Consider the following 15,711-nt stretch of genomic DNA (forward strand, 5'->3'; position numbering starts at 1 on the left):
TTACTCCAATTATTCACCATTCCGTGCCCGTCACAGATGCACTTGAGGCTGCTGCAGTGCCAGCAGCTACTGGTCCTCTCCTCCTCCCTCTGCATATTGTGATAGGGCAGTGACCCTGGGCACTGCCAGCACACTGGGACAGCAGCAGTGGCACTGGGCACTGCCACTTCCACAGCCGAGCACAGAGAGACCCAGGGGACACCAGGGACCAGTGATCCTCTAGCACACACATGGCCTGACTCCCCTCCCTCCTTGTGGCTTTGCCACAATCCCTGGAGCCTGCCTGGCTTCCCTGGGTGCCACTGATCAGCAGCCACAACCCTGAGCTTGCCAGGGCTCCCAGAACTCTTAGGCAAAGGGCACAAATCAGCATGGGATGGGCCACTGAGTCTACGTGGAAAATCAGGAATGTGTCCCACTGCCAGAGCTGCTGTCCCAGCTCTGGAGCTGCAAGGACCTGTCAGATTGCTCTGGACTCTCACAAGTGTGTGGGACGTTTTTATCTCCCAGGATAAATGGGATATCCCAGCAGGAGCAGCTACCAGGAGACCTCCAGGCCTGAGCTCTGTGGCCAGGAGAAGGCTCTGTCCTCACCCAGGCTTGGGAGATGCCCATTCCTGTTCCCTGCCAAGGAGCAGGTGGGGAGCAGTTCCCACCCACAGATCCACGGTTACTTAATCACTGTACCCTTATCTCACTGAAATTACAGATTATTAATAAAAAAACCTGCTTCAGCACAGGCAGGTTGTGTAACTGCTAGTCAGGGTTTGGGATGAGGAAGCAGTGGCTGACACAGGCTCGGAGAGGGGTTTATCCAAGCACAAAGCCCAGGCTGAGCTTGGGAAGCCACAGGGTTTGATAAAGCGGGGCAGTGCCAGCTCTCAGCACAGCCAGGGGAGGGCTGCACACGGAGCTGGGATTTACCAAGTGCAGGGAAGCTGGCAGATGGCCAAACCTCTGCCAGCCAGAGCTGGGAGCGAGGGGAGGATTGCACCAGGCCCCGGGACCATCCCTGCTCCACCCGCTGTGTGTCATCCCCTCCCGTGCCAGCTCCAGCTCCCTCCGTGCAGTGCCTGGCACCGGAAGAGGTGAGGCCAGGCACACCCAGCCCGCAGGGCACCCCCTGCCTGTATTTACATGCTCCAAGGGCCATTCTGGGCCATTCTTGCAAGTTCTTGCTCCCTTTCTTGGCCTGAGTGTGTTGGGAACGGGGTGGGAGGACAAAGGGATGCAGCAGGCCCCAGGCAGGCTGATCCCACGTTGGCACCACTTGCAGGTGTGTCTGAGCTTCCCTCGTGGGTCACTTCACTGTGCTGCTCCTGAGAGGTGCTGGTGGTGCTTTTGCAGAGGCAGGGACTGACACTGCAGGCTCTGCACTGTCACAGTGTCACAGGACTGCAGCTGACAGCCCCCGTGCAAAGAAGGTGACGTTCCTGTCCTGGATCTTGTACTGGTAGGTCTGGACCAGGTCCTGCTCCGCCTGCCGCAAGGACAATCTCTTGATGATCTTGATCTGCAAAGAGAAGGGAACAGGAACATTGTCCCTTTGCTGCCCAGAGCAGCCTTGCCCCCATGCCTCTGGCTGGCCTGCAGGGAAGGGGGGTCACTGACAATCCATCAGCAGCTGCCTGTCCCTGTGCCCTGTCCCTGTGCCTGATGAGGGATCACACAAGTGTCAGCACCCTCCCAGCCCTGCAGAGATCACCGCAGGCCAGGCTCGGATCCACCACTGGGGGAAACTTCCCAGGAAAGTTTTCCCTCACCCCGGGCTGGGAGAAGCCTGCACTGCAGCTGCTGTACAAACCCTGGAAAGCTTCTGGAGGGGGGGAGTCCCAGGTGGCAGGATATCCCTGAATATCCCTGCAGAAGCAGTGACAGCTGGGTGCTCCACCACATCCTGGTGCCCATGGGATTACCCTTAACCACACTGCAGCCTGGGCTGTCTCCCACAACCCCGGGGCCTGCAGTGCTGCAGGTGACAGGGACACGTGCCAGCTGTCCATGCTGCTGTGCCTCACCTGCCCGTGAACATCCTTGCAGAAGCCGGTGGCCAGCCCCTCTGCCCACAGGATGAGGTCGCTGTGATGGCACAGGGAGTTCACAACCAGTTCATTCTCCTCATCCTCTGAATCCTCGTTGCTGTGAACCAGCACCACCACGTTCCCCTGCAACGGGAACAGCAGGCAGGGATGAGCCCCTGGCTGGGCCCAATCCTTTAGGGGAAGGATGGGGAGGGTGGCAGCAGGAGCTTTCACAAACATCCCATCTAAGCTCCAGCTTGCTCTGAATTCCACTGGGAAAAGAACCAGCAGCTGCTAATGGAGAGGGTGGACATGGCCCAGCCAGAATCCCCCCATCCCCTGGCTGATCCCCAGTGTGGGCAGCAGTGGAGGGGGGATTCTGCCCCTATGCCCCACCCAGGGGAGACCCCCCTGCAGAGCTGCCTCCAGCTCTGGGCCCAACCCAGAGGTGTCCCTGCCCACAGCACACATGATCTTTATGGTCCCTTCCAACACAGGCCATTCTGTGACATACAAACACTGAGGAGCTCACTGTACGTTGTGTACACACACACATATGTAACATGCAATCTAAAAATACCTCCAGCCTTTGAGAGGAGACAGTGGCTGAACCAGTCTGTCAGGCTGGGCAGATGGCACTGACTGAATTCAGAGCAGGTAAATAAAGAGGTGGCCAAAGGGCTGCAGCAATGCTCACACCCTCACAGCTCTGACAGGGAGCAAACACCTCCCCAGCACACCGACTCTATTAACAGCCACCCCAAGAGACTCTGCCTCAGCCCATGCAAGTCACCAGTGACTTAAAATAACACGAATTCTCAATCAATTAAAATGTACTTTAAGGCTTCAAAACACCTCAGACAGAAATAGCAAAGCGTTAGCGTGGTTGATATCTTTTTTAGCTCTTTGGAGGTAAATACTCCCTGCCAGCAGATCATGCCTGTCAGCACATACAGCCCAACACCCCGTACTGTGTGAAGTGCAGGGTGACAGCACCCAGCACCATTGGCTCATTCCTCACTCCTGCAGGGAAGTGCCCAGGGAGGGGACGCTGCCTGTGATGGCAGAGCTTGGATGTCACTGTGAGCACTCCTGGCTGTGGTGCCCCTAGGAGTCCCCACATCGCTGGGAGATCTCTGTAGATCATCACCCCACCTCGGGGAGCAGCCACACTGGAGGGTGGTGGGAGTAGGGGCTGGTGTGCCCCCAAAGGGACCCCTCATTTCTGTCCCCTGTGAGACTCACCAGCCCCTCACATGACCCATTTCCACCCCTGCCCTCCCACATAGGGGTGTGAGTCAGGATCTTTGGAGAGCCAGGAGCTCCAAAACCCAACATTTTACATCTCAAATCCCCATTCATACATCAGAGACACACAGAACCCTTCTCTGGGCAGCATCTCCCAGGAATCCAGCTGAACAGGAGCCTGCACAGGTACCCAGGGACCCACACAATTCCCAAGAGTGGCCCCAGAGCAATGATGCAATGATCTGAACTCCCTGGACAGCCACAGGCTTTCAGAAACCTCAGCATGGTCCGATGGAAGGAGCAGACGGAGCCAGGCTTTGCTCTGGAGGCTGAGCACAGGCAGAGCCCAGGGCAGCAGTACCTTCAGCTGGCAGCACACACACACACGGCAGTAGTGGATGAAGTCCAGCACGGCCACCGGCGCAGCCCCCAGGCTCAGCAGGACACTCAGGTCATCCACCAGCAGCACGGGGCCCTTCCAGGAATGGCCGGCGGTGGCGCTCAGGGACACCCGCACAAAGTCAAACAGGGCTCGCAGGTCACAGCTGCTCCCGCTGCAAGACACGAGGGACGTGTCAGGGCTTGGCACCGCCCGTCCCCCTCCTCACCCACTGACCCACGGTGGGGATCACCAGCCTGTCCCCTCCTGCTGTGACAGCCACTCCTCACTCGCTGCCCTTCAGCCCCTGTCCTTCACACCTGCGTGTGGTGGAACCCTCCTGCCCTGCTCCGGGGGCCGTGGAACGGTTTGGGTGGGAAGGAAACTCAAAGCCCATCCAGTGCCACCTCTCTGCCATGGCACAGACACCTTCCACTCTCCAGGCTGCTCCAAGCCCAGTCCAGCATGGCCTGGGACACTGACAGGGAAGTGTCTGGCCTCTGCTGAGCTTCCCAGGGCACAGGGAGAAAATGGCATGGGAGTAAACCCAAAAGCCAGCATGGATAAAGCAGCACTGCTCTCTTGGATAAGAATAAAACTCAAAGTAATGAGAGAAGGGAATAAAACCACTTGGCTGGGGTTTCATTCCACACAAACCTGTGGAGTGCTGAAATAAATGTTTTTCTAGACCTGTGACATGCTTGGCAATGAGGTTGGGAGTGCAAGTTCCCCTAAAATCTGGAAAGGGACACAGGATCCCCCCCAAAGCAGCAGCGAGGGAGAGGCCAGAACACTTAGAGGGATGTGCACAATGCTGGTGTTTCCCTTCCCTTGGTGTCCAGCTGAGTCCTTGGGCCTTGGAGGAGAGCACAAAGGGCAGCAGGAGGCAGCCCTGGACCTTGGGTGGTGCCCTTGGTGGCAGCAGATGTGAGGGGGAACACTCCATGCTCAGGCTCACCTCAGAAACTGCAGAGGACTGGGCTGTCCTGGCTGCTCCTCCTCCCCAAACAGGAGGTCAAGGCAGGACTTGAGACCCTCCAGGAAGACAAGCTGTCCCTGCTCCTTGGCAGCTGCCAGACTGACTCCCTGGAGAGAGGAAAACATTGGCTTTCAGAGTGAACACTTATGGAAAATGGTGCACACAGAACCACATGGGTCGACAGCCAAATTTTCATTCTTGTTTGAATCAAATCTTATCTAAATGTGCTGATAAAGTCAGTGCTTCAGGGATGAAATGGGCATTTCTGTTACAGTCACTGGTGGCATGTTCACTCTTCCGTACTTTGGCAGGAGATAACAAAAGCACATTTGTGATTGTGATTTGGGGGCTCAAACCTCCTGGAATTCCTTCTGGGAAGCCAGCTTGGTGTGCAGAGGCAGGGAGAGAACGGGCCAGGCTTCTCCAAGGGCCTGCTGTGAGCAATCCCTTCACCTCCCTCCCTGGGAGGTGAAAGCTTTTGTTTGTCACTATCTCCAGATCTGTGGCAATGAGGGCTCCGGGCACACCCACGCAGCTGAGCCTGGCACGGCCTGGATCCAGAGAGGCCGTGGGCTTGGCATCCCCACATTGCACAACACCTGGAGAGAGCAGCCAGGGCTCCCACAGCCAGGAATCCCACGGGAAGCAGCCCTGACTCCACCAGGAGGAGGAGGAGGACCATGACAAATGCCTGGGGCTGCAGCTCAGACTCAAACTCAGCTGGCTCACAGCCCTGCCTGCTGGTGAGGCCAATGGAGAGCCACGTGCTGGGAACAGCCAGCTCCAACGGAGACATCCACAGCTGCAGCACACATGGACAAGGCTCAGCTGGAGATCACACAATTCTACACAGGTTTGGGTTGGAGGGATGTTTAAAGGTCACCCACTTCCATCCCTCTGCGGGGACATCTTCCACTGGATTAGGTTGCTCCAAGGCCTGTCAAGGGCAGAAGGAGCTGGGGGGCTCAGCCTGGACAAGAGGAGGCTCTGAGGGGATCTTCTCACTCTCCACAGTTTATCCCAAAAAGGGTGGCTAGGCATTGGAAGGGGCTGCCCAGGGCAGTGGAGGAGTCACCATCCCTGGGGGGATTTAAAGCCTTGTGGATGTGGCACTTGGGTTAGAGGTGGCCTTGGCAGTGCTGGGGGAAAGGGGGACACAATGATCCCTGAGGGCTTTCCAACCTCAGTGATTCCATGACCATGTGCAGTACAATTATTTCCTGGAGGATTGGACTAGGTGACCTTTTCAGGTGTCTTCCAACCCAAACCATTCCATGATTATCTTCCCAGGCTCAATTTTGCAGCACTATCACTTTGTAACATGGATATTAAGAATAATCTGAGGCCTGACTGAACTCCATCTGCTGGCATCTGCTCCCTGCTTTAAATGGAAGCTGCTTGGACTCCCAACCCCAGGAATCCTGCTGCCTGAGAACTCTTCCTCTATTTTCCTTCTACTCAGCTGGGAAGGAACATATGCCTGAATGCTCACTCCCTCTTCAGAGTCCCCCTATCAAGCAATAGATTTTTTTGGGCACTACCCCTCAGTAACAGCTCCAGAAATAGCAGCATTATTGGGCAATTCTGAGCACACACGATGGAAAACTTCCTAGCCAAGGACAGAAGCACCTTTATGTGGCAGGTGAGGAGCAGGGAACAGCCAGCAAATAAATACCTGCCATGCCATAAGGAAAGGCTGGGCTGCACAGCAGCCTCACATTCCCTCACATACCCCATTCCCTCAGGGATTTCTGCAGTGCATAGGACTGGGAACCTGCTGAAGGGCTGTGAGTAAATTCAGCAACTGATTTTACCTTTGCTTCAGCCATTTCTTCCTGCACACACAAAGTCTCTGTACCTCAGATCTGCAAGAAAAGCGTCCCCCCTTCAGAAGGAAACTCAGTGCTGTGACACCAGAGCCTGCCTGGGTGACAGAGAAGGGCCACAGCAGCCAGGGACAGGGTGCCTGTGTGTCAGACCAAGAATTCAGCCCCCTCAGTGCCATGCCACGGACCCAGCAAGTCCAGCTGCGTTTTCCAGCAGGGGAACAGGTTCCAGGGAACTCACCCACTGCAGTCACCTTCCACAGCAAACCTCTGCCTGTCCCCTGCTGCCAGCCCACCCAGTGTGATCTCTGAAAGCAGCACAGGAAGCATCAGGCAGCTTGGAAAAGTGGGCTAAGTGCTCTAAATGGCCAGTGGCACCTTCCTGAGTGCACAGCCAGGACTGATATCCCCAGAGCAGAGCCACTGCAGTGCCCAGCACCCAGACAGCCTAAAAGCTTTCATTGTGAGCCAGCATCCTGCTCCATTACCCTGGAGCACAGGACATTATCCTGGCACACTGCCAGCCATCGACCCAGCCCAGGATGCTCCTGACCAGCAGCACCCAGCCCAGGATGCTCCTGCAGCAGCAGCACCCGGCCCAGGATGCTCCTGCAGCAGCAGCACCCAGCCCAGGATGCTCCTGCAGCAGCAGGACCCAGCCCAGGATGCTCCTGCAGCAGCAGCACCCAGCCCAGGATGCTCCTGCAGCAGCAGCACCCAGCCCAGGATGCTCCTGACCAGCAGCACCCAGCCCAGGATGCTCCTGCAGCAGCAGCACCCAGCCCAGGATGCTCCTGCAGCAGCAGCACCCAGCCCAGGATGCTCCTGCAGCAGCAGCACCCAGCCCAGGATGCTCCTGACCAGCAGGACCCAGCCCAGGATGCTCCTGACCAGCAGGACCCAGCCCAGGATGCTCCTGCAGCAGCAGCACCCAGCCCAGGATGCTCCTGACCAGCAGGACCCGGCCCAGGATGCTCCTGACCAGCAGCAGCACCCAGCCCAGGATGCTCCTGACCAGCAGGACCCGGCCCAGGATGCTCCTGACCAGCAGGACCCGGCCCAGGATGCTCCTGACCAGCAGCAGCACCCAGCCCAGGATGCTCCTGCAGCAGCAGGACCCGGCCCAGGATGCTCCTGCAGCAGCAGGACCCGGCCCAGGATGCTCCTGCAGCAGCAGGACCCGGCCCAGGGTGCTCCTGCAGCAGCAGCACCCAGCCCAGGATGCTCCTGCAGCAGCAGCACCCAGCCCAGGATGCTCCTGACCAGCAGCACCTGGCCCAGGATGCTCCTGACCAGCAGCACCCAGCCCAGGATGCTCCTGCAGCAGCAGCTCAGCTCTCCTGTCCCTCTGGGCAGCTGTGGAGCGTGCTGCCCCCCGGCTGCCAGCAGTGACAGCCCCTCAGAGCAGAGCTGCTGCTCTCCACTGGCCATTCCATACGGGAAAGGGAAATGTCTGAGGGACAGAAGGAATGGAGAGTGCAAAGCAGGGGGAATGAGCTCATCGGCAAACACAGCTGTGGGACAAAGTGGGGCCATCAGTGATCGGGCCACACCACGCCCTCCAAGCTGTGAGCTCCACGCAGGGGACAGGAGATGGGCATCATCAAATGGGACAAATCTGGTTTTCCTGTAAAACAAAACAAACTTTGTACAAGTGAGGGTGGGAACACCAGCCTGGCAGGGTGCCCTGCTGCTGTTTGTCCTGATATAGCCCTGCATGTTCTCTGCAAGGTCAGGGCCAATAACACTGACAGTGCCTTAAAATGAAGTGAGGGTCCTCAGGGAAAGAGGACACAGGCACAAAAAAAGCCAGGGAAGTTTTTTCCTGCAAGTAAAGATACATCCCTGCACTTAGCTAACACAGAAGGAAGTGGTTTGGGACTTGTAACACCTGGCACTCTGGGAAAGCAGCAGGTCCCTGGAAGCATCACTTCAGCTGTGTATAAACATTCACTTTATCACCTCACACAACTGCTACAAGTGTCACTGTACAATCCACCCTGACTCCAGGAGCCTCCTCCTGGGGCTGGGACTACCCTGCTCCCAACAGAAACTGGGGCATTGCTCAGTTCTGAAGCTCTTCCAAGTGCAGGCTTTCCTAAGGCCATAATCACAGTCACAGAATCACTGAGGCTGGAGAAGTCCCCTGAATCCATCCAGTCCAGCCATTCCCCCAAGCACTGCCAGGGCCACCACCAACCCACGTGCTCAAGTGCCACATCCACAGGGTTTTTGAATCCCTTCACCAGTGGGGACTCCAGCATGGCCCTGGGCAGCTGGGCCAGGGTCGGATCACCCCTCAAGGGAAGGAATTTTTCCAATATCCAACCTGAACCTCCCCTGGCAACCCTTGAGGTCCCTGCTCCCTGGGAGCAGATTCTGAGCCCCCCTGGCTGTCCCCTCCTGGCAGGAGCTGTGCAGAGCCACAGGGTCCCCCCTGAGCCTCCTTTTCTCCAGGCTGAGCCCCCTCCCCAGCTCTCTCAGCCCCTCCTGGGGCTCCAGACCCTTCCCCATCTCCATTCCCTTCTCTGGACACGCCCTGTCCTGTACCTGGGGATCACAAATCTGTCCCCAGGACTGGAGGTGCCTCAGCAGTGCCAGCACAGGGCCTGTGGCCACACCATTACTGCTCTCCAGTAAAGATCTACAGCAGCCAGTTCTTAACCGAATTTAAGAGTGAAACTACCCTGCCGAGAACCACCTTTCCTGAGCCTGGCGTGTTCATCTGTGCAAAGAAGGATTAAAGCAAAGAGAAAATGTGATGGACACTTGGATATAAATAACCGATGTTGAGACCTCCAGCTCCTCAGAGCCTGGCAGGAATTCACAGCAAGGACCACAGGGGCACCTATGAAGCTGCAAGGCAGGAGTGACTCAGAGCTGAAAGCAGCTCAGTGCTTCTCTGAGCTGTGCTTATCACCTCCTTTGTGGCAGCCACCTTTTGTTCGAGTATCAGACAGCAAATCGCCCCCATTTGCATCGCACGTGTGCTCCAGCTAATCCTCCTGTTCTCGCTCCTCAGCCTCCCAGCCAGGGAGATGTCAGCAGCTGCCATGAGTGTACACCGGGAAATCTCGGCATTAGGAAACACCCTGAACTTGAGGAGCAGGCAGGGATCCCGTATTTGACCGCTGGATTGCCTCCCCACAGCGGCTGCTGCGCCCCATTTCCGGCCCCACTCAGCAAGTTCCCCCCAGGATTTCCTCCCCTCTGCACCACAAAGGCCAGGACAGCTCTGTGCTCCTGGGGGGTTTGTTCAGCAGGGGAATCACACCTGGAGTTACAGCTCCGTGGGGCAACAGCCTGTTTGCTGTGTGTCCCGGGCGCTGATCTCCTTTCAAAAGGTAAAATCTGTAAATATCTTTTAGCAGTAAATAAAATCGAGTTGTTTAGCAGCACCATGTTTCCAGTGGAGAATACAGAACCTGGTTCCTCAGCATCTGGGAGTCTTTGTGAGCAGCAGTGCTGCTGGGATTCACAGCAGAACCAGAGGGAGGAGCAGTGCAAGCCCTCATCCCCTCAGCCCCGGAAGGTCACCTGCACTGCCCGCCCACCTGGGGCATTTCACCTTGGAGTGGTGTAAAAGAGCTGAGTGAAGCAGTTTGGAGCTCAGACAATATGCTGACACGCAGAATTACCCTGCCTGCTTTGTCTCTGTTTCCTCATTGCCGAGTACACATAATCCTTGTCCAACTCAGCATGGAAGGAAATCCCCAGGAACTTACCTGTGGCTCCTCACAGAGCTCAGAGGGATGGCTCAGCCCAGAGGCCAAGGAGGCACACAGGTGTCCTTGAGACCCTCCATCCCAACAGGAACCAGAGGACAGGGCACAAAGTCACCTCAGGAGCCCCTGTAGGAGTGCAGGGTCCTGGGAACACTGACACCCCAGCATTTTCCTCTCCAGGGGATTAAGGAACCTCCATCCAGCAGTCTGTGCCTGTCTGGGGAGCACTGATCCCCAGCAAACCATTCCAAGCACAAAGCAAGCAGCTGTTCCAGCTCGTGGCAGGGCAGAGCCCGTGGGGCACCTCACAGCTGGGTTTCTGCCCCAAAGTGCTCTTTATCCCCACCACAGGAGCACCAATCCTGACTGTCCCCATCAAGGCCTGGAAACATTTGCTCACGCACAGTTCCTGCTGCCCATTCCCATTCCTTCCCACCCAAGAGAAACTTCCTGGACCCATAACAATGAACCCATGCCAAGGACTCACCAGCTTCTGTGCCACGATGCTGTAGTGGCTGAAGGACTGGAGCAGGGCCACAAAGCAAACCTTGCAGCCAGCTGGGGAGGGACAAAAGCACGTGTTAGCAGTTCCACTTTGCAGCTGACATTAACAAAGCTCATAAATCACAGCAGCCAGGCCACACACGTGCCTGGAAGGACCTTGAAGTGATGCAGGTCTAGACAAACCTCCTTTGCTTTCAGTTTTCAACCTTCTAGAGGATATCTGCATTAGTGAAAATGTGAGTTTAAAAAGAGGGGAAAAGAAGGAAAAAGATGACTTTGAAGAGTGTAAGGCCACTTTTCTGCCTCATGCCAGGCCAGGCTGAGACCTCCTGACCCTGTTTGATGGTGTGACAGTAAGGAGGCCAAGGCCAGCTGTGACACTGAACTACTGAAACCACAGACATGCCAAAAATTCCCACTTTGGCTCTCACAGGGCAAGCGACCTTGACTGGAAAAACACAGAACTGGGAATTGTGTCAGACACCTAAATAAAAAGTGATTTTGGAACACAGTTTGGCTATGAACATAAGCATGTTTTTGGACATGGAGTTCAAGCAGAACAAGTCAATGGCCCCAGATGAACCTTCAGATCTCCCAAAGGTTTTGGGCACCAAGAGGACAACACGGGGATGCTGCAAACAGGGAATACAGCACCCAGGCCCTGGGCTGGAGGGGGCAGGTGACAGCCAGCACACCAACACCCAGGGCACTGCTGTGGGGCAGCACCATCAATGCCCAGGGCACTGCTGTGGGGCAGGACATCAATGCCCAGGGCACTGCTGTGGGGCAGGACATCAGCAGAGCCTGAGGCAGTGCCTGGCAGGTCTCTGAACCATTTACAGCTGCAGGAGTCCCTGAGTCCAATGCCTGCTCTGCAGGGGCCAGGAGGTTACTCACAGGGGAAACTGCTCCCACAAAAGTAATTAGACAGCTTGCCAGGCTCTGTTTGTTTCTTGACTCACTCTGAGCTTATCTGTTGTTAATTGGTCCTGATATGTGTAATTATATCATAAAAATGGAAGCAGTGAGAGAATTGCAGTGAACACTTCCCTGTCAGAGCCTGTTTGATTTACAACCATTGCCACAATCATGATGAAACAAGGTGCAGAATTATGGGATGTACCCGAGGATACAGAGGAGTCCCAAGAACAAGTCAGGACTAGGACCCACAAATCCTAACCCCAAACTTTGGGTTTATCTGAGGATAACTCACACTCTGCAGAACTGCTCCCTCATTGAGGGAACCCCTGAGGCGTTCCTGCCTCAGAGAGCTGCTGCTGACCCACCTCTGAGGTAGAAGGAGAGGAAGTGGTGCACCAGGAAGCTGCCATCTGTCCGGGTGTCTCGCAGCAGGGTGAATTTACCCTGGAAAAGAAGCAGCAAAATAGCAGAGTAAGGTGAGGGCACCAAGTGCTCTTGGTAGACAAGATGTTGGCTCAAGCTGCAGGAATTCTGCAGGTGCTACTCAGAGGAAGAAGTGGACAAGCAGAGCTCCAGCTGCCTGTTTACAGAGGGAAGCCAGCACTTCCTCTGGACACAGCCCACGGGGAGGCATCTGAACCACAGCCTCACTAGGGCTGGAAAAGCCCTCTGAGCCCACCGAGTCCAACCATGAACCCCGCTCAACCATTAGCACTGCCAAGCTCACCACTGAACCACGTCCCCACATGTCCCAGCTAAAAACCCTTGTGCTCAGCTGTGAGCCCAGCTGGATGCCCAGGTCTGTGCCCAGCAGGTGCCACCCCCTCCCCTGAAGGTGCAGCACGGTGCTCCCAGTGCCACCACATGGAGCCTCTGGGGCTGGGCACCACCAGGGGCTTCTGGGCCCTTCCATCTCCCGGCCTTGTGCCCCTTTCCTCCAATTCACGGGCATCTTCCTTCTCCCAGTGGCAGGGGAACAACAGCCACTCACTCACTGCATTCCCAGCCCATCTTCCCCTGCCACAGCCAGCATTGCCAGTGTGCTCCAAACGCCAGCACCCCTGGAGCTGCTGCTCCTCCTGTGTCAAACAGCCCTCCCTATCCTCCCTTCCGGTTTACTTCCAACATGCCACCTTCAGGGAAGAAAACCTTATCATCAAAGTTCTGTAGTGCAGCAGAGCTCTCAGCACAAGGTATAAACCCTGTTTTGATCAGGCAGGAAATTAATTCTGTTCATTAGTGCACACTCATTATCAGCCCCAGCCTCATCAAGGTGTTTGTTTCCATTAAAATCTTAGGCAGGATGTTTCTTTAATCAATACAAATCATAGATGAGCTGCTTGGAAACACAAAGACCTTATCAAAGTGGGAGGTTTTTCTACTCCCAGGAACAGAAGAAGCCTTTCAGAGCAACGAGCCATCTCCACACAGGCAATTCCCAAACCATCCACCAGAACAAACTCCCCGTGCAGAGTGAATGGAACAGCAAACATTGACCCTGACTGCAGGGAATGCAGAGCAGAGGCCAGGGCAGGGAAGTGAGAGCTGCAGTGAGAGAGAGCTCTTTCCCCAAAAAGGGCTATGCCTCAATGGCATAACACACTGCAGTGACAGGGACACCGCCCCAAGATGTGCCCTCCATGGAGGAGAGCTGTGCTCAAAGAGCACAAACCCAGGCGTTCAGGGTTTATCTTGTGCTGCTCCATCCCCTCCTGCTCCCCACCAGAGCCCCGGGAAGAGCAGGCTGAGCACGCCCCACGTGCCCTCCCTGCCAGCACCAGCCGGCCCCCACAGGCTGTGCTGGCGTTTGTCACTCTGAGCACCCAGCACCATCCCAAAGGCAAAGCCTTCCTGCGGCATCCTCCCCATGAGCCCCAGCCCGGTCTGTCCACGCTCTGCCCTCACACACTCAACACCTGCAGGCTCAGGGAGAGGCTGCAGCTGCTCGTCAGAAGCTGCCAGAACGCCTCGGCGGGGCAGCAGCGGGTGTCACAAGCCCAGGTGACACAGCAGGCACAGCCACAGCAGCTCCCTGCACCCAGCAGCCCTGCGGGGACAGCTCCTGTCAGCCCGGGAAGCGGCAGGGCCCGGCTGTGGAGCTGCGGAAATGGGGATGGCAGCGCCGGAAGGTCCGGCCAGCAGAGGGCTGACACTGTCACACAGGGGGACAGCCGGCCGGGTATCCCAGCACACCGCAGGGATGGCTCTGCACAGGGATCACCGAGGGGGACCTGCACACACACTACTCATCATTTACCACCAGAGTGAAGCACATTTAGTGCCGTGGGTACTGCAGGAGGCCATTCCCCACTCCCAGCACTGGGAACACCGCTCGCTGGGCAGGCAGCCACGCTGGTGTGACACCCAGAGAGAGCAGAACCCACAGCCTGTGGTGGGATGGGAACGCCCAGCTCAACCCAAGGGAGTTCCTCACACAGACAAAGCCTTGCTCAGCTCCTGCTCTGGCTGCCAAGCCCAAACCCAGGATCTTCAGGCCAAATCTCAGGGTTTTGCTCTGTGGAACTTCCTGCTCACATCAAGGTGAGCTCCTTGCCTCAGAACCAAGCTCGTGGACGCCCTCATTCCCACTCATCCCACAGCTCCACCACCAAAGTGTCCTCTCCACACCACAGAGCACAAACTCCACCAAGCACTTCTCCCTTAGCGTTTCACGTGCATTAAAAACCCGACAGCAACCCACAGGCACCACAGGGCTTTGGGACTTTGCACACTCAGACCACCCTTTCCTAACACCTCCCCAGGTCTGCTCTGAGCCTCAAGGGCACCATCCCAAATTCCCCTCAGTACTGATTCCCCATCAGAGCAGCACTGCCCCACTCCAGCCAGCCTGACAAGGAATGACCTCAGAAGTACCCTCCAGATCAAGGAGAAACCTCTCCTATTCCCATCACAAGCTGGTAGTACAGCAAGGGGAGAAACTGGAGACAAAAGGGGAAACTCACACTTCTAAAATAAATTATCACCTCAAACTTGTTTTTATCATCTAAGCTCATAACTGTCAGGAAAAACATGGAGTAACATGGAGCATATGGATAATTTATTAATAATTACTGATGACACCAAGCTGGTGGTGTGGTCACACGCCAGAGAGAAGGGATGGGACATCCAGAGAGACCTGGAGATGTTGACAGAGCGGGTCCATGGGAACCCCATGAGGTTCAACAAGGCCAAGTACAAGGTGTTGCACCTGGGTCAGGACAACACCCAGAATCAGCAAAGGCTGGGGGACGGATGGACAGAAAACAGACCTGGAGCGGCTCCAGGGCTGGAGCCCCTCTGCTCTGGAGCCAGGCTGGGAGAGCTGGGAATGCTCCCCTGGAGAGGAGAAGGCTCCAGGGAGAGCTCAGAGCCCCTGGCAGGGCATGGAGGGGCTCCACAGAGCTGGAGAGGGGCTGGGGACAAGGCATGGAGGGACAGGACCCAGGGAATGGCTCCCAGTGCCAGAGGGCAGGGATGGATGGGACATTGGGAATTAGGAATTGTTCCCTGTGAGGGTGGAGAGGCCCTAGAATAGAATCCCCAGAGCAGCTCTGGCTGCCCCTGGATCCCTGAAGCGTCCCAGGCCAGGCTGGACGGGGCTTGGGATGGAGGAAAATGTCCCTACACAGGACGGGAGGTGGGGCTGGATGAGCTTTGAGGCTCCTTCCAGCCCAAACCACTCTGGGATTCCACGACTGACATTTTACCTGCACAGCTCTCACAGACAGCGAGGCTGTTTAGTTCCTGCGTGACTTCATTTACACAAAACCTCCCTGGAAAAGCTACATTAATTAATTAATTAATGACAAGTATCTCTAGAGCAGCTCCCGGTCCGGAGCAGTGCCCGCCAGCGGGTTTAACGCTTAGTTCTGTGTTTATTCCCCGCACGGGAGCACGGACACACCGCGGGAGCAGAGCTCGGCCCCTGCGCAGTGGGAGCCGGAGCCGTGAGGAGCGGCGGAGAGCCGGGAACGGGAGATGGAAGGGCCGAAGGCGGCTCAGCTCTGGCACCGGCCGCAGCCGCCGCCTCCGTCTGCGAGGGCCAGTGCCCTCCCAGCGTGCCCCGCCGCTCCCGGCGGCCCCGGCCCGTCCCTCCCGCCCTCTCAGC

General features: G+C 56.6%; 1 protein-coding gene across 1 annotated transcript in view; it reads right to left on the minus strand.

Annotated features, from left to right (window-relative positions):
• Nucleotides 1-784: 784 nt before the first annotated feature.
• ELP6 (elongator acetyltransferase complex subunit 6) overlaps nt 785-15,711 on the minus strand; it is a 26,767-nt gene continuing 11,840 nt past the window's right edge. Inside the window, exons 5-7 of the mRNA XM_036379242.2 lie at nt 3,631-3,823; nt 2,019-2,165; nt 785-1,513 (exon numbers count right to left, since the gene is read on the minus strand). Of these exons, the coding sequence (XP_036235135.1) occupies nt 1,388-1,513; nt 2,019-2,165; nt 3,631-3,823 (466 nt within the window). The 3' untranslated portion in view covers nt 785-1,387. The remainder of the gene's footprint in view (nt 1,514-2,018; nt 2,166-3,630; nt 3,824-15,711) is intronic.

This window comes from Molothrus ater, chromosome 1 (assembly GCF_012460135.2).
Source record: "Molothrus ater isolate BHLD 08-10-18 breed brown headed cowbird chromosome 1, BPBGC_Mater_1.1, whole genome shotgun sequence".
Taxonomy (NCBI): Eukaryota; Metazoa; Chordata; class Aves; order Passeriformes; family Icteridae; genus Molothrus; species Molothrus ater.